Here is a 19,465-nt window from a genome sequence, read left to right on the forward strand (position 1 = left end):
CCTTAATAGATTCAAGATTTCGCTGAAATTGCATCTACTTTAGTTCTCAACGAGTGTCACTTTGTGAGAAGAAATTACAAAAAATTGACACCTTAAATCATATCGTCAAAAAAAAAAAAAGCTGTCTAGATCAAGTGCTCGTTATCTATGTGCATCTGTGCAAGTAAATGGTAGCGCGTTGGTGCGCTACTCGCACCAATCACAGCGAATGAAATGTCACTGAAAAATTACCTCGTTTTTTTCCGTAAGGTTTATTCCCCATACAACATCAATGTACCGTCGTGTTTCTTCCCGTGCCTACAGCACCATCAAGCTTAACACTAGAGAATCGTCCGGTAACTTGACTACCTTGACGGTCAAGGTGAACAATGCTGGTTCGAAGGCTGGTGCTAAGCCCGGCTTGGCTCACCTTTACTCGAAGTTCAATTTCCTCAACACCGAGACCAAATCGGCCCTCAGATTCACCAGAGAATCCGAGTTGTTGGGTGGTCAATTTTCCTCCACCATCACCAGAGACGCTGTCTTGTTGAAGACTACTTTCCTCAAGCAAGACCTCCCGTACTACGTTGAAGCTCTCGGTGCCACCCTTGCTTCCCCCGCTTTCCGCCCTCACGAATTGCAAGAAGTTGTTTTGCCCGTCGCCAAGGCCGAATTCGCTGCCGCTAACGCTTCCAACTCTCACAAAGCCATTGAGGCTGCTCACGCCATTACTTACCAAAGAGGCTACGGTCGTCCCCTTTTGTACGATGGCACTCAATCGGTCACCGTTGAAGACATCCGCCAATTTGCCACCGACGTCGTCAACTCCACCAACGTCGAAGTGTTCGCCTCGGGCGCTAACGAATCTGACTTGTCCAAGTTTATCCAAGAGTCTTCCTTCTCTAAGATTCCCGGCGGTGCTTCGGAAAACATCCCTGTGATCTCGAAGTCTGGCGCTGAAGTCAGAATCCCCGCTTCTGGTGAATCTGTTGCTGCTTTGGCCTACGCTGTCAAGCCTGAGCAATTTGGTGCTTACGAAGCTTTGTCGGCTGCCTTGGGTAACCACTTCTTGGGTGTCGATGCCAACTCGGCTTTGGCTTCGATCAAGGGTGCCGTTTCTCAACTTTACAAATACGAAGACGCCGGTTTGTTTGTCGTGACTGTAAAGGGTGAAGCTACTCAAGTGGCCGAATCTATCAGAAGAGCCAAGGAAGCTGTTGAAACCACTTCTATTTCCGCTGAAGCTGTCAAGAACGGTGAATTGTCGCTTGCTTTACAATCGATTTTCGAATTCCCTCACTCGGTCAAGATTTCCTCTGACAAGCCTGAATTGCCCCAATTCAACTACGTGGCTGTGGGTGATGTCGACGTTTTGCCTTACGCCAATGAATTGTAAAACGCCCAACTGCATTTGATAATTAATTTATATATATCTTCCGAATAAATAGGAGTCTTGAACGTATTTCAGAAATTACCAGGGTCGATCCGTAGTCCTTCGAAATTTTGGCAATTTGTAAAAAAATAGCTTATGAAACTTAACAAATTCAGCTTGAGGCTGAAGTATATCTCATGTTGTAGATTTAAAATGGAAAGCACTCTTCTTATGTTTGGTACAAGCTTTGCACACAACAAAAACCTCGATTTGTTATAGATCGAATGATCGATGACGTTAGACGGATTGAAGTGATTGTAACGAGTCTATTTTGACCAGACGTAGCTTACCAGTCAAAATCTGGAAAGGTACATCATACATCAGTTGCCAATCCTTGTTTACAGAGGCGAACTGAGCTCCACTTCATCCACTATTGTATTTTTTTTTTTCTCCCCGAGCGAGCCTTTCTCATCGCGGTGAACATTGACGACCACACTTCCCATCACTTCCCCCCATTCCCCCCAATAAACCTATCCCTTCCATCTAATCAAGCTGATTCAAGTTCTTGTTGAAGATGTCTGACGTTGAAGATAATGCCTTCAATGAAGGTGCTGAACACTACGACGATTTCGATGCGCCCGATCATTTCTCCGATGACGACATGGTGAATGATGACCCCGCCCAAGCCGGTGGTGATGACGTTACGGTGGATGGTAAGGCTATCATCAACGGTGGCACTGGCCCCGAGGATGCCCAAATGCACCGCATGAAAACGGCGAAAGAACTCGCAATTCCTAAGGAGGCTCGCACCACAACGCCTTACATGACGAAGTATGAGCGAGCAAGAATTCTTGGGACTCGGGCATTGCAAATCTCGTTGAACGCCCCAGTTCTTGTCGACATTGAAGGTGAAACTGACCCTTTGCAGATTGCTATGAAAGAATTGGCGCAAAAGAAGATTCCTTTAGTGATTCGTCGGTATTTGCCCGATGGATCATTCGAGGATTGGGGTTGTGATGAGTTAATCATTGATAATTAAAAGAATTTTTTTCTACCGTACATACGACATGATCCTTTCTGTCATGTAAATTACTTGAAAAAATCGCCCAAAAGATTTGCCATCATATTCCCTTGCTTAGGAGCACCCAATTGCAAGCCAAAATACTCCTTAGCTAAATACTCAACCGGAGCAAGTAAATCTGATTCATGTAAAGACAGTTTGTAGTGATTGTATAACCCCAAGAATTTTGTACTAGCGTCTTCGGATTTGCGTAAGGTTACCGCCAACAATTGAGCAAAATTGATCAAGGGGAAAGTATCACATTCATAGATGATGATATTTTCATAGGAGACATCAACACCATTTGCATAATCCTCGCGGAATTTGTTGATGAATTTCAGGGAGGACTCCGTGACGAAATTGATGTTTTTCAAGTACCCGTAATTGATGATAGCACGTGAGAGGAATAAGCCTGGATCGTGGTTAGATGTGAATTGACCCCATCGATACAACAAATCGATGTATACAGAGACCGATTCATGTGAACCCAAAATCAAGTGGAGCTCAGTCACTGCGAACAACTTGGCATCATCATCTGCGTTAAGTTGAGAAGCTTCAGTCAACGCTTTAGCAAGCTTGGCGCCGAACACATCATGTAATTTAGAGTCACCGTACTTCAGGTTCTCTTCAGCTTGAGACCACAGAATTGCTTGCTTTGAAAGATCGACAAGCAGGGGCTCAGTAGGTGGCAATTGTTGCACCAAATCGATCACCATCTGCTTCAGCTTATTGTCACAACGATGTTCCTCACTGTACACATCAATGAGGTAGCTGATCAAATCGGCACTCAGCGGGTATTGTTGTTTCTCAGCTAGGAGCTGTGCGCCATGGGCGAGAATCTTGGTAGCCTCATCGTATTGCTTGGCCTTCACATACCTGTTGATAATGGTTCGCAACGTTTGATGTGCCTCATAGAATTGACCAGCTTCTATCCGAGCTTCAAATCGTTTTATGGTCAGCTCCAATCGTGACATTTCCTTGACTTTCCACCACGACCTCCGTTAGGAAATTTTAGTGCGCACTTCTGAGAACACGAGTCATGAATGGAGCACGATGTAAAGTTGACAAGCATCTATATGTTATTTAACATCTATATTCACCCACTCAACAAGACCTAGTTTTAGACTTCCAGAGATCCGAAGTTCGTGGGGTCATGCTAAAGCATCCTCGCAATGCTCAGCCTTTCATGGGTGAATTCGGATGTTGCTCATGCATTGAAAAAGGTGGCTTGATTCTTAATCGACCCATCCGTCAAATACCGAGGAAACGATCACGACGAATTGTTCTGCGGCTAAGGACATCGCCGATAGCATATGAAAAACAGACTTCAGCCTTTCCACAATTTACATATATCTCGTCTCGAAGGAAGCGTGTAGTGGATTGTATGATATAAAACACTGAGCTCACCCTTGAGGGTAGGGCTCAATGTAGGATGCGTGTTTATTCAGTAAAATTGTCTTCTATGCCATGTAATTCGACTCTTTACCGCTGGCGATTAACTTCGTCATATAATCATAGTCTGTTGTGTGCCAAGGCAAATCAGCTCATTTTTTCCCCATACCCCGTGTTTTTCCGATCAATCCAAGTTACCATGAGCTGATTTATTACGCGAGAGATCTATATAACCATGCTTGGAGCCATCACAATATCCCCACAATTCTTCTGCTTCGGCGAATCCAATGAAAGATAATGACTTCTACAGCTTGGCAGGCTTGTCTGTCGGTGAATACCAGCTCATCCGCCGTATAGGCGCTGGAACATATGGACTCATCTACCTCGTTGAAGACATACACACAAGACGCCGCTTTGCCGCCAAAATGTTACTTAAGAACCCTCCCATGAAACTCGACGATGTTGACGCAAATAAGGAGCAAATCCAACGCCAGTTTTATCAGTTTTTTAAAGTCAATCAAAGCCCCTCGATCGAATCATTGAACTTGCTAAAACTTCGAAATTTGGGTGCACTGTGTCCATTTTTGAAAGAGATCGCCATTCACTTGCAAGTGATGTCCCACCCTAATATTGCTCTGATCCATGCTGTGCTCGATATAACTGACTTGGCTGTCGTCATTGTTATGGACTACTTTGAGCAAGGCGACTTATTTTACAACATCACTACGAATCAAATCTTCCAGAGCTACCATGGTAACAAGCAGTTATTGATGAAAAACGTGATGCTTCAGCTTATTGAGGCAGTGGAATTTTGTGCTTCGCGAGGCATATACCACTGTGACTTGAAACCTGAGAACATTATGGTACACTACAATCCGCATTACGTACGCTCAACCTCCAATGTTTGTATCGACTATGATGAATGTCGTGTTGTACTAATCGATTTCGGGCTTGCGATGACTTCAAATTTCATGTGCTGCAACGTGTGTCGTGGTCTGCTGTTTTATATGGCGCCTGAACGGTTGATGAACTATAGTGATCTGCCTATCATTCGAAGATTGGTTGATCTTTCACAATACGAGCTGATGAAGGAGGAAAATCGAAAGTATGATTCTCTGAGCCTGAAATACTTTCCTACCATCGCTGGCGATATATGGTCTTTGGGGGTCTTGTTTATCAATATCTCTTGCCTGCGAAACCCATGGCCTATGGCATTACTAACCCAAGATGAGAATACAGTGTTCAGAGATTACATGCTACACGGAAAGAAGAAAATATTATCACAAATTCTTCCGATATCTACCCAATTTAACCTATTGTTGGACAAAATATTCCGGCTAGATCCAAACGAGCGGATAAATTTACCAGCATTGCGCCAAGAAATCATGACAATTGATTTATTCCACACCTACCCCCTTTCCCCGCCTTCGGAACCTGAGGTCAACTTGCCTGAGGTGAGAGGTGATCTCATTATCACAGAGAGAAGCATGATGGAACAATGCCGCCACCGATTGAAGCGGTTCAGCTGCCCTCACCACTGATGCCAGGAGCAATGCGTTGTGTGTAAGCGATGATATTGTTCGATTCTGTCACTATTGTGTATTATTCCCTAGAATGCAATACATATACGTGCGACCAATTCTCCCAAGCTCAACTTTAAGCCAGTAGTAATGCCGTGTCCCTCCAAATTGGCGAATGAGCGATGGCGCTATCGCCATCATCGTGGCACCGGGACTAATAACTGGCCAAAACTAATCGCAGTGGGGTATCGCATAGGCGGCCGAGCGTATTGCGTTGGCAAAGGATATACCCCGCCTTCTCCTTCGTGTTCGGACAAATGTGCGGAGATTAATCCGAGTCGCCACAAAATTATCGAATAATAATGTGGAGTTTATCCTGCTTCGAGTTTGTGTCGTAAATGTGTGCTTTGTGTTCAGCCAAACAATACCCAACTTTGTAAACGTGATGAGGGACACGCTATTCACGAACAAGGGTGTTCACTGCTTCTCGCTAAGCTTATTACACACATGTTTGAAGTTCATATATTGACTCGCTCATTTGACGTCAGGTGATAGTGCCTTAGCCAGACTCGCTGGTATCAAATGGAGAGCAATTTGTGCCTCCTGTAAAAGTGGGGTAAACTTTGTCGGGAGCATAACACGAGAAAAGCATACATTCGGTTCGCTATTGTTACGGCGTGAGGCGATTTGTTAATTGGCGAGGCACAGCGGCACAAAATTTTATTTTTCATGAGACGCCCACTGCACAAAGCACTGCTGTAAAGTTTTTTTTTTCGCCGAAAAGCTGGGAGGCTGATGTGGTCGAGAATTAGGTCATTTCCATCTGTTCATTTGGATAACATGTTACAATCTAATACATTTGTGTTTGTATACACTGACTACTGATGGAGTCAGAAGGTAAACGAGTTTCGTCACCGGCGTCAGTTGATTGTAAATGTCACAGAGAATCGGATGATACTAGAGTTGGTTGCGCCTCCTCATAGTCTCCGGAAAAACCACGGAAATTTCGGAGGAATTATGCGGAACACCTATAGTAACGTTTCACGACCCAAACCGGCAGCGTCTCGAACGATGGCGCATTTTTTTCTCCCTGCCTAAGCAAAAAAAGACCTGTGCCGCAACGCAACGCCGTTACTTTCCGAGATCCCGGCTCCGCCCGCTTAGCCAAGGCCGAGACCTAGACTCATACCAAGAAGTTTTGCGACAACCACCCCCTGGCTAAAACCATATCTACAGCACTACTAAAATAAACTCGTATCACGTGTACTTGCAATGTATATATGTAGCAGCTTGCTATGGGTCGAGACTCTTCGGGTGGGCGCTTCGCTGATTCACCCCTGAATTTTCCACCCCCTGATTTTCCCAGATTCACCTGATTTAACCCTAGTGAACGAGGTACATCAGCCACCCCCTGACGTCATTTTTCATGTCAAACTAATGGCAATGCCCTCAATCTGCCCGGCAACGCAGGTGCTTTTCGCACCGAGGACGCCCGAGCACCCCTATAAACTCCGATGTCCTCCGACACCCGTTAGTAACCCGATGAGGGAGCCGGTGCGTGGGGATCTTTCTTGACCACGTGAAGACGGGCCTGGTGGCGATGCGAAAGTGACACCTCGTAGCCGCTGTCGCTCCGACGCATCGGCAAAAGAATCCAGTTTGGCGGAAGCACTGCCAGCGAGATCGGTAACGATATCGTTTGGTGGCCGTCGTCGTTGTCGTGTCGGGCAAACGTGTAGTCGGTAAATGGGTTGTTTGTCAGCGTCGTAGGCGTCGGAGTGAGGCGTGGCAGAGACTGCAGTGGTGCTGCTGTTGCTGGTGCCGCGATGGTGGTGGTAGGCGGCACTTGGCGGCTCAGACCCTCAGTGGGGGGCTCGGTAGACCCGGTTCCGGTGAAGGTAGCAGGGTCGGCACCACCGGTGCCGGCGTCGGTGGGCGCGGGAGCTGCTGGACGTGCTTCTGGTTGAGGCGGGGGTGGCGGCTGGAATGCTTGAAGGTCGCGAGTCAACGCCGCCGCCTCCTGGGCCGGGGTCAACGGCTCGTCGCCAAATACCTTAGAGCGACACAATGGGCACGAATCGGTACGCTCCAACCATTCTTTGAGACACCCCGCGTGCATAAAGTGGCCACAGCGAAGCTTTTTGGGGATCTTGCGCTTGGAGAGCTCCTTGCCGTGGGCCTCCAAGTACTGCGCCGGCGCTCGCATCTCCTCCATGCAAATGATACACAAGTTGTCGCTGGCGGCCAACTCGGCGGCGGTGGCCGTTTGAAGTTGCAGATCTAGCTGTCGTGCCAGCTCGATGAACTTGAACAAACTGCCCACCTCCAAGTACACTTCGCGGAGCGCCGAGTAGGTACCGGAAATCATCGCTATGGGAGGTAACAGCGTGCCCAGCTCATAGATGAGAAGATACACGTAGCAGATGTGCGACGCCGCTTTGAGTAAAGCCAGCAGAATGTCGATCGCTTTCGAGTAGAACGGCTTCGCCTCCCACACCCGCTCGGCAATGACGTCGTCGTCGTCCAGCAAGTTGTCGATATCGGCGTCGTCGTCGGCGGGCTCCACCCGGTAGCGCAACACTTCGTAGGCGGTGAGAACAAGCTTGGCAAAGTAGGTGAGAGTTTCAACGCCCTGCATGGCGAATTGGAAGCCAAACAAAAGACAGACGACACTGGTGACACCGTAGACGACATCGTACACCAACAACTTGGCCACGGCAAAGTCGAGCGCTACCGCCACCGGCACCAACCAAAAGTACAAGTTCAGCGCGTACTGGCGGAACACGTCGGCCTGGGTGGTCAGCAACTCAAGCCCGTTGACGATCTTCATGGCGCAGTAGTCCATACGGTCCATGAGAACGATGTGGAACACCTTGAACGAGATACTGAGGCCAAACAATACCACGTTGACGATCATTTCTTTATCGGTGGTGGCCCAGTTGAAAAGCAAGGTGACGACAAACATCGGCAACCTCTCCATCAAGTGCTCCATTTCGATGATCCGCAACTCGCCAAACACCGCCATTTGCATGAGGCGGCACCATATGAGGTAGAAGATGGCGACGAAGTTGATGAGGATGCCCTTCTTGACCCCCTCGGTGAGGTGCCACACAAACGAGTACTCGTCGTACGATATTAGGAGCAGGTCATACACCAGCCACCCTAGTAGCGCCGTCAGGCCAAGGGTGTACCCCACAAAGTAGTAGAAGTTGCGGTGCATTGTGGGGCGGTGCCGATAAGGGTACGGTGTTCGTTAACGTGCGCGTGCGGCTCGCAACTGCCCTTGTCCGCCATCGGTGCGAACAGGGGGAAAGCGCAGCGAGGGTCGACCGAAAACGTCGCACCTGACTCAATTGGTTAAGTTTTAGTTTGTATGGTAGTTATTGGATTTGAATAGGGCCTGGGTTAGGATCATTTTCATCTTGATTGGCCGTTTTGGGTTGCTTGCTGATCTGGCAGTGCTATCAAACACATCAAGTGATTTATCCTCAACACAATGAAGATATTCGAATTCAGCTTGCCTCGCTTTGCTTTCTGTGGAAAATTTAACCATTTTTGGGACAAACGAGTTGGTGCAGCCTCCACAGATGTTGCATGGTCCCAGATAGAGTCTGTGAGGTGTCTCTAAGGCTATTGGAAGGCACGAAGTAACCCACGGCATTACGAGCTCAATGTGTCCCGCAGTGGTACGAGGAGGAACATGAACTCATCAATACTACGAAATATGGCACATCACTATTTTTGACCAGCATGTGGCACCGATAAAGGCCATTCATTACATGTAAAGAGTAGTCGCCTGGTATGTCTGGCTTCTCAGTTTGAACGTCTATCTCCGTTCGGTGAAGTTGGCAAGCTGTTCTGATATAGGCAGCGACGTTGGAGTTAAACGTCCCCCATTACAATACCTTATGCGGACTCCACAACCTGTTCTGCATCTGTTTAATCCTGGGAAACATTTAAGCCTCAGCATTGCTGTGTTGAGAAGTGAAGTTTCAGTGAACGATGCCTGCTTTGAACTTCAAACCAAGGCACTATCAATAACTTGAATCAGTCCAGATTTACAGCGCTGCCAACGATGCTGATTACTATTTGAAAGAAACGGTGCCAACTGAAAATGACATTCTTCAAACAGCTCCCATTGAACTCACTCTTGTGTGAGCACTTCCGTCTTAACCGCGTCCTGCATTTGTCCACAAATTCTGTACAATGGATGGTGCATACACCAGTGGTTTCAGCCGAGTTAATCTTAAAGCCATTAGATGCAGCAGCCAGTTCGCACCTGATCCATGATTTATCGAAACATGACAACAGGAAGATGATATTCAAAATCACGCTGTGTTTGTTGCGTACTACATCACATTCAGTAGACATCGGAAGCGACTTGCGAAGTGAGCAGTGGCAAGAGAAGTCTAACTGTTACCAGTCCAGATCTATGTACCGGACTTCTTGATTATATACAGGATATCAACTACATAGTCTTACACCAACCCAAGTGAAAGGGGTGGTCAGATATATGAAGTGAGGAGAAAATCTAGACGAACTATTTCAGGGAGTGTATTTAACCACCGCTGAATATTGGCAACGGTTTAACAGTGACACCTTGTAGACAGAGAAGGTGCATCAGTGAAATGAAGAACACGACGATTTAAGCTTTATAACAAGGTTTAAGCTGAACTCGTGTCACGCAAGGTAATCCATGGACTTGTCTATTTGGTTTGAGGAGTTTCTTGGGTGCTAATGCAATTACTGACTGACGTCAACCTTGCAAAATGAAGTCCTGCACACTTGAGTATCGTCTAAGCGCGATGTACAGCTTTCATCCAGGTCTTTATAGCGCGTATGACTCACTTTAGAAGAAAGAATACAACATCACCGTGATGTTTAAGGTTCAAATAGTATTTAGACGGCAAATGGGATTTTCCGAATTTTCCCTGAAAAAACTAAAAAGTGTGCTATAAAATCAGGAAAAATCACTAGAATCAAACCGATAGCTTCATAAAATTCTTTTTGTACCGGAAGTATAGTTGACGTGGTTTTGGGAGAGTTGACTTTAAAATTGGCGTCTCTATGTGAGTTTATTGGTGGTAAAAAAAACTTTTTTTTTTTTTGCAATTTTTTTTCGGACGATTTTGAGTTTGCAGCGTGGTCTAATACATCTACTGAGCGTTGGAGTTGACCTGTGATATTTGTAAAAGCGGTGAGAGAGGTGTAACACCTCGTCTATAGTCGATACCTGTATGCAGGTGCATGAAGAAATATGCAGAAAACAACAAGGTGAGCTGTATCACGCACTTACAGAGTTATCAGCTCGTATTTCAAAGCACGTTTGTGAGCTTTGAGTATGTCTACCTGGTCTGGTGGGTTTAAGTAGGTGTCGGCACCAGTGCTGACGCAGATATCAGGCTTTGAAGTCCGAGGTACTGCACATAAGCACCGCAGTTGCATATCATTCATAAGTTTCCAATCAGGATTTTCGTCACGTATATCACACTCGAGAAAGAAATGAAATGCGTGACTGTGATGTATACGGTGCAAATAGAATACACAACAGCAAATAGGATTTTCTGAATTCTCATAAGAAAAACTTCAAAGTGTGATATAAAATCAGGAAAAACTGCCACAGACTTTCTGTTTGCTCCATAAAACTCTTTGGCCTCAGAAGTATGGTAAATAAATATGTGGGCGGGCTAACACTCAGTTTGAAGAAGTTTTGAGGGAGTGTCAGGAGTGTCAAGAAATGAAACCAAGAAAGAATGGGCAAAAAAGATTTGTTTGTTTTGTGACTATTTTTGGCACCTGAAGTATGACTGGTGTTACTTTGGGCGAGCTAACGAGAAATTTGACGTAGTTGGAGCAGTGGTACTCTCCTTGCATCACCTGCGGAACGGTCAGGTGTATGCAGTGCACACCATAATCAAGGCACTACAAGTTGCAAACTGTGAGTGGGTCAAGTTTGTCACTGCCATCACAATTGCAATACGCTAGACCGCTGCAATCCCTATAGAGCTGGATGGGACTGTGATCCTAATCAAGCTTTCATGTGCGTGCTCAAATTGACCCTGCATGTAGGGAAGGAGTTTTCAGGTAAGCATATACTATTGATAAGACAAGTTGAGTGAGTTCTGATACGATTTCTGTGTTCTGCACGGTTCAAGTATGTGTGTCATAGTGCTCAGAAGACGTTGTCGAGAAGAAAAAATTCTTCAAAAAAAAGTCGAAAAAAAAATTTGAAATAATTTTAGACGAGAGGCGAGTGCCCTATACGCAGGAGTTGACGAACAGCGCGGGATGTTATATACAGGACAAATGTGAGTTTTGAGGTCGAGCATCGTTCTCGTTAACATGTCGGAACTTGCGTCACTATTCGTTTTACTTCACTCAGGGGGCTATCTGCAAGGGTGCCATCTTGGATTGAGAATGGAACTTGAGGCAAGTGTTTAGCTTACATATCGGATGAGTGTGTTAGTTCTGCACATAATGCATGGCCTCCAATCTATCCTTAAAGTCTCATAGTTCACATGACGTAAAGTTGGATTTCGTATACGTTGGGTACACAGTCTAAAACATAGTACGTCAGCACAGCGGTGCGTGGAAGTTCATAGGGATCGCGAGCAGCTTTCAGCTGACATAAGTGGAGGTGATAGAGCTAAGTTGCTAGCGATGCCAACAGATCTAAGGGGCTACAACCATTCCAAGTAAAGGCAGTGGTTCTTGTACAAATCAGAAGTCGTGATATGGTTTCATAAGATGGAGAGAATATGATTGCGTACGGCTCAAGTTGGGACTACGAAAATTCAATTAAGACCAAACCAAAGATTCATTATTGATCAATCAAGGTTTTACTATGGGTCACGCCATGACACTGCCCCGGCGGCAACAGACAACTCTATCAACTTTAGCTCTCTGACTACCACCTACTAATGCTGCTGGTACCGATTACCACCTACTCGGGGAAAGCATTCAAGACATTGATTATTCTGCCCACGACGCCACTTCAAGACAAGGTGGAAGGATGCAAGAAGTACGCAGCGTACTACGAGCTTGAACCACCGCCTGTAGAAGAAACACCCGAACTCTGCCAAGGACTTGTTGTGGGCCTCTGGACCAAATCGAACGAACTAATCATGGCGGTGTTGGTTATGATCAATGGGCTCGCCAAAACGCATGCCCTTTCCCATGCTCCGCCCCACTGGCTCGGCGAACTTATCAATGCAGTGTTCCAAGTGGAAGCGATCACTGTGTTTGCTCTGGAAGTGCTGGCCAATCTTTGGTTTGAGGTGCCCGACGAAGTGACGGAGAGATTGCAAAGCGTGGCGTCGCAAATGTCTGGCAATTTCGTTCATTACTTGATTGTACAAGTTTTATCTGCTGACGCTGACTTGGTGCCGCTTGCCCCTAAGATCAAGCGTCTCATGGCTGCTGCACTGGCTAACACCCAGGTGACCTATGAAGCGATGATAATCCGCTACCTGCGCTCAATGTCGCTGTCTTGTCGTGATGCTTTGTTGGCGCAGAAGTGAGGCCTACTTAAACAAGACTGTGATGCTTTAGCATCCGTTACGTATGAGAAACGATTTGTTTGATGATGGTGTAGGAAGCGAATCATCGTACCATTCACAATGAGGGTCACCATTTAAGCATCTCTGCTAAACTCTTCTTGAAGTCACACCTTATTTGCCTATTAACCTAGTTTCACCGGTCTGGTGTTGGTATGATCGCTGAGATATGATTATCAATTATGACTTAGTTACCAGATGTTTTGCAAAAAAATCAATTATCCAAAGCCACAGATTATGAAAGCCTAGGCCTTCCCCCTTAGAGAAAGCTAGGTTCAGTCATACGAGTAACTCTCTAATTTGATATGAATTAAGCTATTTATCATTTCTTCAAGTCCATCAAGGCTTCCGTTTGTTTGTGGCCCAACACTTGGGCATGATGAGTACCATGGACCATCGAGTGGGCCATGTTTTCGAGACCCAGCGTCAAGTAACTACGGCGAACATTCTTCCGCAACGGCACTGCCAAAAGTTGGCGGAGCTGAGCCCGTTTGACCTTAGCTTCTTGTTTATCCAACATCTTCAGTTCCTTTTTCCGTCTTTGTTTCTTCAAGATATCGTCTTCAAAGTCCTGGAGCTCGTCCAAGTCGTCGAGCCCCAAGTCCTCAGCCACTTGCTTCACCCACAGCCCTTCCTTCAGAGTCGCCACCGTCAGAATCTCGCTGTCAGCCAATTGCGCCGCGAGCTTCACACGAGGGGTGATCTGTCCCACGATATCGTACTCGATAGGCAAAAGCTTGACGTCGCCAGCAATGCGCTTCAGCGCCTGGCCCAGCGCCGCCACCACACGTCGAAGCTTACGAAGCGGGCCCAGCGCTTCTTCCGGAGAGCACAACGTCAAAGCCACCCCTTCCTTACCGGCACGAGCGGTTCTACCCAGTCGATGGATGTAGACATCCGCCAGTTTGGGGATGTGGTAGTGGACAACATGGTCGATGTTGGGGATATCCAACCCTCTAGCAGCGACATCTGTAGCCACGAGTACTGCCGGCTTTTTCTGCTTGATCTCGGCTTGGAACCGCTCCAACGCCCGCAACCGTTGCTTCTGCTCCATGTTTGAGTGGATAGCATACGCTGCGATGCCCAAGCTTTTAAGGAACGGAGCGAGTCGTTTGACAGAGTCGATAGAGTTGGCAAACACCAACGACGTCCCCGGGTACATGAGGAGGAAGTAGTAGAGGTACAAGTCCCGTTCAGTGGCGCCACACTCGACAAGAGCTTCCGTCACCAGCAGCGCCACCATTTCCTTGGGGTTGGCGTCGATGAACTCAGGCTTTTTGCGGAATGAGAGCCGCTTTTGTAAAAGTTCCACCACTTCGTCGTTGGCCATGACAGCGCCTTTAGCGGGGTGAGACTTGCCCTTACGGTCAAGCTTCATAAAAAGATCGCGAGCAAATGTCGCCGAGAACACCAACGTCTGCCACTTTTTCGTCTTTTGTCGACGGAATATCTCAATGATCTTATCGAACTCCTCGAAATGGCCGTCTTGAAGTAATCTATCCGCTTCGTCCAAGACGATCATGTCTGTGCGCGACCAGCGATTGGCGAGTTCCTGATTGCCAGTTAAATGCTCAAGGAGACGCCCTGGGGTAGCAACAATCACCCCCGGGTTGTGTTTAAGCAATCTTTCTTGCTTTTGAATCGACAAACCACCAGTGATGGGGACAATGCCGTGCTGACCCAAAGGACTGTATTTACTCAACTGTTCCAAGTGCTTCACCACTTGATGCGCCAATTCACGAGTAGGAGCAAAGATGATGGCGGCGGGGGCGTCGTCAGTGGTTTCCCGTGCTAAGTATCGTTCGAGAATGGGGATACCGTAGGCCAAAGTCTTACCGGAACCGGTGGTGGCTTTACCGATGACGTCGGTGCCTTCCATTGCGGCTGGGATAGTAAGTTTTTGAATCTCAGTAGGCTTGGTAAAGCCAAGCTTGGCAAGCCCATCCTTGACGTAACCGGAAAGTTCCATCGCATCCCATTCGGGGAGGTTAACGTCCTGAGGGAGGTCCACTTGAGAAAACGTTCCGGGAGTGAGATCAGAATCCTCTTTGGCCTCTTGGGTATCTTTAGTAGCGGCGGATTTATCGGCAATGACTTCAGTTTCGGATTCTTCACCCTCACTAGCGTCAGCATCCACTTTATCCTCAGCATCCGCTTCGGCCAGCTCACCAGTAGCTTTTTCTTCCTTCTTTCTCAGTTTATCCTGTTTCCCCTTCTTCTTCTTATCCTGCTTGTCGCCCTTCTTCTTATTCGGCTTATCGCCGTCGGCAGTGTCCTCCGCCTCAGCATCCTTCTGGACGAGCTCGGGCTTGCCGTTGACGTACCGCACCGACACCCCTTCCAACTCCTCCATGCCCATGAACCCTTCGTAGTCGCCAAGCCCGTCGGGGATCTCCACCGGCTTCCAGTTGAGCTCCAGCATCAGCACCACCTTCCCCTCGCGGCGCTGCTTCTGCTTCATCGTCGGCACTTTCGGCGTGGCCTTGGTCTTCTTTGCCCGCTTGCCACCCTTCTGAGGGCGTCCGGCATCCAGATTAGCCTTCCGCTTCATCGTATGGTGTATATTTTAAGGAGATTCGGGGTTACTATAGTGGTCGCACCTAGTGCGCGATGAGCATCGCTCGCCCTCGCAGACAACGTCTCCACCCACACAAACCAACAACACACACAAAGATCACGTCTCAGACAAGAGAACGCGTCTAAAAGAGGAGTTGACCGAAAGTGTGATTGGTCTGAAAATGCTGCGTAAGGGTTCAGGAATGCTTCGAGGCCTGCGGCTGATTACGGGAGCCTCTACCAAAGTGCCCAAGGGATTAAAGCCGCAGAAGTCCCGCGAGCTTATCCGGAGATTCCACAATTTGCTGAAGTGGAAACTGCAGATAGTGGCATCATTGGCAAAGGAGTATCCTGAGATCGACCAGGACAATTACCGCGAGTTACTCGGTAAGCAGTATAGTCGCCATGTATTAGAGAAGCGCGATGTCAAAGCTAATAGCAAACAGGTATTTGCTACCACGGGCACGACGTCACAATTGGCGAAGACATTGGCGCAAATTGACGCTGAGATCGAGTGGCGTGGGGGTTTGGAAACGTACCAACGGGCGCTGACGCAAGGACAAGATGCTAAGCGCGGTGGCGACTCTTCTAAGAAGCTAGTACAATGGCTTGAGCTGGGTGACTACTTAGGCTTTGGCGAGGAAACACTGGGACTTCGAGCTTTAGAGATTGGGTGTCTTCTGTCGCTTAACGCCATCTCATTTAGCCACATGTTCAGCTCAGTGGTGAAGATCGATCTCCACTCCCAGAGTCCAGAAATCATCGAACAGGACTTCATGCAACGTCCTTTACCCACAAGTGACGCTGAACGTTTCAATTTGATTAGTTGCTCGTTGGTGCTTAACTTTGTGCCTACGCCCAGCCAACGTGGGGAGATGTTACGGAGAACTACTCAATTCCTTTTGCCACCTACTGCGGAGATAAAGCTGCTTTTGTTCCTTGTACTTCCGCTCCCATGTGTCTCCAACTCTCGTTATTGTACTGGCGCTCACCTAGACGACATTATGAAGTCTTTGGGCTATAACCAGGTAAACTACCATGAGGCGACAAAAGTGGCATACTGGCTCTACGAGTGGACTGGTCCAGTGACCACGACCAAGTTCCCCAAACGTGAACTTCAATCAGGAGCCAACCGCAACAATTTTGCCGTGGTGATGGACTAGACTCATCATGGTTCACTAATTTTGGCTGCGAATTGTAATCATCATTTTTTTTTTTTTGGTGACGCGCCATCCTGCACACAGTGGGGCTGGACCCTAGGTGCGATGATGTTGCCGAGGTCGGATTACACATACAAGGCAAACATATATATGTGACGTTCTCCTCGTTACAAATTGCATCCTACCCACCTTTTACCTAACACATCATGCTGTTTTACACATCCAATTTACGCATTGAGTACGTGCCGCTTGACCAAATCCGCCGGCCAATCCCGCCGGTGCTTGACACCAGCAAGATCGACGCCATGGAGTCTACGCTCAAAGGCACGCCCCAAGCGCTGGCTACGTGCTCTCTTGAAGATGCGGTGGCAGGCGAACTTCCGCCAGTGGACGTGTTCAAAGTGAGACACAAAGGTCAGACCCTGTACTTTGCCTTTGGTGGATGTCACCGTCTACAGGCGTATGACCGGCTCGGACCCGATACTGAAGTGCGGTGTAAGATACTTCCAGCGACGAAAGACACGTTAAGGCTTTATTTGGGTAGTTCCGTGGACACGTTGTTTGAGTAAGGACAGGTGACTTCATGACTTGCATCCTACTCATGGACGTTTATTATTGGTGGCCGTTATCTCATCTTTCAACACATTCAAAGAAATGATTTAATTGAGTCTACTCGGAAATGTACAACAATTTCCATGTTAAACTCGATACACTGCGTCTTCTCAATTGAGCCTACGGTTCACACTTTGTCATCAATGCAAAATTCAATTGATTCTATGACTGATATGGTATATGGTTGAGTTCAATTGTCCATTAGATACATAATTTATCAATTAAACAATCACGCACAAGTCGAAGAAACGGAAGTCCTTTTCGAGGGAGTAGTTGTCCTTAGGGGTTTGAGTGTTGGATTGAGATTGTTGAGCAGCCATTGTTGATTGTGGTTTGGTGGTTGTAAGAGGTTAGGGGATGGAGTACTTTATGTTCGTTTGGTGGGCTCAGCCCAATTGCTCGATTAGGACGTGACAATGGGACTGGGTGGACTCCTCAACTAAATTTGGAGATGACAATCAATCAGCATAGTATGAAAAGCTGAGAAACAAAGTTTCTCAAGCTTCAAATCAACACTAATCAACTTTTCAGTCGAAACTACCGAATGAGCAATTGATGGCTAGAGATAAAGCATGGAAGTTTTTTGCATTGCTTAATGAGTCTAGGCTCGAATCTGATCATGTGAGTAGTAGGTGAAAGTTATAAGACATCCACTGAACTCTTCTATGAGAGTTCCAAAGTTGAACGCGGACACGTTTCAGACGCTAGCGTAGAGTCTCCTGTTGTTGCATCCGAGTGGCCAGACGCGTGGTGCATTCATCACACGATGTTCAGGTGTCGTGATTAAAACAAAAAGTTTCAAGGGTCAAGGGCTAAGCTGATGGGAAGCAGAGGCATCAAAGTGTCAATAAATTGGTTTGTCTCAAAAATTGGTGAGGTTGATGGAGCTAGGTACCCACTAGATAGTGTACCTAGTGAGATCATACGATGACGTCACCGCGCATCCAATCGAAATCAATCCAAGGTTCATTTCTTCGATACAAGTATTCGTTTAGTATATTTCATTAGTCGTATATGTTTACTTCTTTTCCCGTAAGAGCTCGTTGGTGTGGTCTTGAGCCAGGATGGTGAACACCAGCCCCTTGCGCTCTTTGCCCTCAGTGCGGCACATATCGGCAAACGAGTAGAAGTCGATCAGGTGGCTGAGAGGGTCGTCGCGGTCGACAGCGCTAATCGTCGGCAGTGCCTGCGGTTTGTGGAAGGGCAGCGCCGGCGACAGTGCCGGCGGCAGTGCCCAGGCGCCGTCGTCGCGGCGCAGTGACAGTCTCAGCACCCGTTTAAGTTTCGGCGGCTGATGCAGCGGGTCTAAGCAGCTCATGAGCGACGTCGAGATGATTGAGCGCAGCCGCGACCGCGGCGTGAAGAGCTCGGTGCCGTCATCGGGCGCCAGCTCGTCGCCCAGCGCCGCGCCGGCGTCGCCGTCGTCGCCACAGCAGTTAAGCTGGATCAGATTGTAGTCGACTTTGGGGTCGGTGATCAATTCGGCGGTGGTGTCGAGGATGGGAGGGATGTAGTTCTCCGTCAGGTAGTGGGCGGGGGTTTCGGGGTTTATCACCACGGGCAGGGTGCACAGGCGTTCAAAGATGTCGTCCAGCGACGCCGCGGCGCCGGCGGCGCCCATGGCGCTTTTACCAGGGCCGTGTTCGAGCGATACTAGCCGGGTAAGAGTGCGCTTGACGAGCTTGTGGAGGCGGTGGTACCGGGGCAGCGGAAGGGGCACGCCGTGAGCGGCTGGCGACGCCAGCGACGACGGTACCAGCGCCGGCGTCAGCGGCGCCAGTGGCGCTAGGGACGCTGGGCGATATGAAACGGCGGTAGGAGGGGATGGAGGCATTCAGTGGACGGCGAACAGACACACGAGCAAAATACCAAGATCACCACCAGCAGACCAAGGCAACAAAAACGCTGGCGCTTTAATGCCGGGTTACCCCTAGTTGGGGAAATTGGCTCCTGCACATAGTGCGCGAGTCCTCCGCACCGAGAACGTCCCCCAGCGCACGGCAAGCACCCAAAAGTGTCGTGCCCGCGACTACCGCCGTCATCGCTTGAGATTTTCCGTGCGGCAAGCGTGACCGCGAGTTGTTGGCTAGCTCACCCAATCGGGCGATCTGCTACCTCTGATGAAACGCCCCTTAACCGCGAACACCACCATAGAACCCAGCCTGAGTACTTAGCCATCTAGTCACGCCCCCTCACCACGTCTTTGTGAAATACAAGAAATTTCCCTTAAGCTGTCAACTGGCGGCTATCGTAAACAG

General features: G+C 48.0%; 10 protein-coding genes across 10 annotated transcripts; 6 read left to right on the top strand and 4 right to left on the bottom strand. All coding sequences in view use genetic code 12, as the record gives it.

Moving 5' to 3' along the window:
* Nucleotides 1-271: 271 nt before the first annotated feature.
* QCR2 (ubiquinol--cytochrome-c reductase subunit 2) lies at nucleotides 272-1,375 on the top strand (the record flags this gene model as incomplete). The annotated part of the gene is made up of 1 exon (XM_034156697.1): nucleotides 272-1,375. The coding sequence occupies one exon, from the start codon at nucleotides 272-274 to the stop codon at nucleotides 1,373-1,375; it is 1,104 nt and encodes a 367-aa protein (XP_034011309.1).
* A 550-nt stretch (nucleotides 1,376-1,925) lies between these two features.
* RPO26 (DNA-directed RNA polymerase core subunit) lies at nucleotides 1,926-2,390 on the top strand (the record flags this gene model as incomplete). The annotated part of the gene is made up of 1 exon (XM_034156698.1): nucleotides 1,926-2,390. The coding sequence occupies one exon, from the start codon at nucleotides 1,926-1,928 to the stop codon at nucleotides 2,388-2,390; it is 465 nt and encodes a 154-aa protein (XP_034011310.1).
* Nucleotides 2,391-2,440: 50 nt separating this feature from the next.
* Nucleotides 2,441-3,385, bottom strand: DIURU_003888 (uncharacterized protein; the record flags this gene model as incomplete). The annotated part of the gene is made up of 1 exon (XM_034156699.1): nucleotides 2,441-3,385. One exon carries the CDS (start codon nucleotides 3,383-3,385, stop codon nucleotides 2,441-2,443), a length of 945 nt encoding a protein of 314 aa, XP_034011311.1.
* Nucleotides 3,386-4,090: 705 nt separating this feature from the next.
* Nucleotides 4,091-5,344, top strand: SHA3 (putative serine/threonine protein kinase; the record flags this gene model as incomplete). Its single annotated transcript, XM_034156700.1, has 1 exon — nucleotides 4,091-5,344. The coding sequence occupies one exon, from the start codon at nucleotides 4,091-4,093 to the stop codon at nucleotides 5,342-5,344; it is 1,254 nt and encodes a 417-aa protein (XP_034011312.1).
* Nucleotides 5,345-6,854: 1,510 nt separating this feature from the next.
* On the bottom strand, nucleotides 6,855-8,543 carry DIURU_003890 (E3 ubiquitin-protein ligase; the record flags this gene model as incomplete). The annotated part of the gene is made up of 1 exon (XM_034156702.1): nucleotides 6,855-8,543. The coding sequence occupies one exon, from the start codon at nucleotides 8,541-8,543 to the stop codon at nucleotides 6,855-6,857; it is 1,689 nt and encodes a 562-aa protein (XP_034011313.1).
* Nucleotides 8,544-12,243: 3,700 nt separating this feature from the next.
* On the top strand, nucleotides 12,244-12,843 carry DIURU_003891 (uncharacterized protein; the record flags this gene model as incomplete). Its single annotated transcript, XM_034156703.1, has 1 exon — nucleotides 12,244-12,843. One exon carries the CDS (start codon nucleotides 12,244-12,246, stop codon nucleotides 12,841-12,843), a length of 600 nt encoding a protein of 199 aa, XP_034011314.1.
* Nucleotides 12,844-13,201: 358 nt separating this feature from the next.
* On the bottom strand, nucleotides 13,202-15,430 carry MAK5 (putative ATP-dependent RNA helicase; the record flags this gene model as incomplete). The annotated part of the gene is made up of 1 exon (XM_034156704.1): nucleotides 13,202-15,430. The coding sequence occupies one exon, from the start codon at nucleotides 15,428-15,430 to the stop codon at nucleotides 13,202-13,204; it is 2,229 nt and encodes a 742-aa protein (XP_034011315.1).
* Nucleotides 15,431-15,617: 187 nt separating this feature from the next.
* On the top strand, nucleotides 15,618-16,598 carry DIURU_003893 (25S rRNA (adenine2142-N1)-methyltransferase; the record flags this gene model as incomplete). Its single annotated transcript, XM_034156705.1, has 1 exon — nucleotides 15,618-16,598. One exon carries the CDS (start codon nucleotides 15,618-15,620, stop codon nucleotides 16,596-16,598), a length of 981 nt encoding a protein of 326 aa, XP_034011316.1.
* A 203-nt stretch (nucleotides 16,599-16,801) lies between these two features.
* On the top strand, nucleotides 16,802-17,164 carry DIURU_003894 (sulfiredoxin; the record flags this gene model as incomplete). The annotated part of the gene is made up of 1 exon (XM_034156706.1): nucleotides 16,802-17,164. The coding sequence occupies one exon, from the start codon at nucleotides 16,802-16,804 to the stop codon at nucleotides 17,162-17,164; it is 363 nt and encodes a 120-aa protein (XP_034011317.1).
* A 1,061-nt stretch (nucleotides 17,165-18,225) lies between these two features.
* DIURU_003895 (uncharacterized protein) lies at nucleotides 18,226-19,041 on the bottom strand (the record flags this gene model as incomplete). Its single annotated transcript, XM_034156707.1, has 1 exon — nucleotides 18,226-19,041. The coding sequence occupies one exon, from the start codon at nucleotides 19,039-19,041 to the stop codon at nucleotides 18,226-18,228; it is 816 nt and encodes a 271-aa protein (XP_034011318.1).
* Nucleotides 19,042-19,465: the final 424 nt, after the last annotated feature.

Source organism: Diutina rugosa (assembly GCF_008704595.1).
Source record: "Diutina rugosa strain CBS 613 chromosome Unknown scaffold91_size20439, whole genome shotgun sequence".
In the NCBI taxonomy this organism is placed as follows: domain Eukaryota; kingdom Fungi; phylum Ascomycota; class Pichiomycetes; order Serinales; family Debaryomycetaceae; genus Diutina; species Diutina rugosa.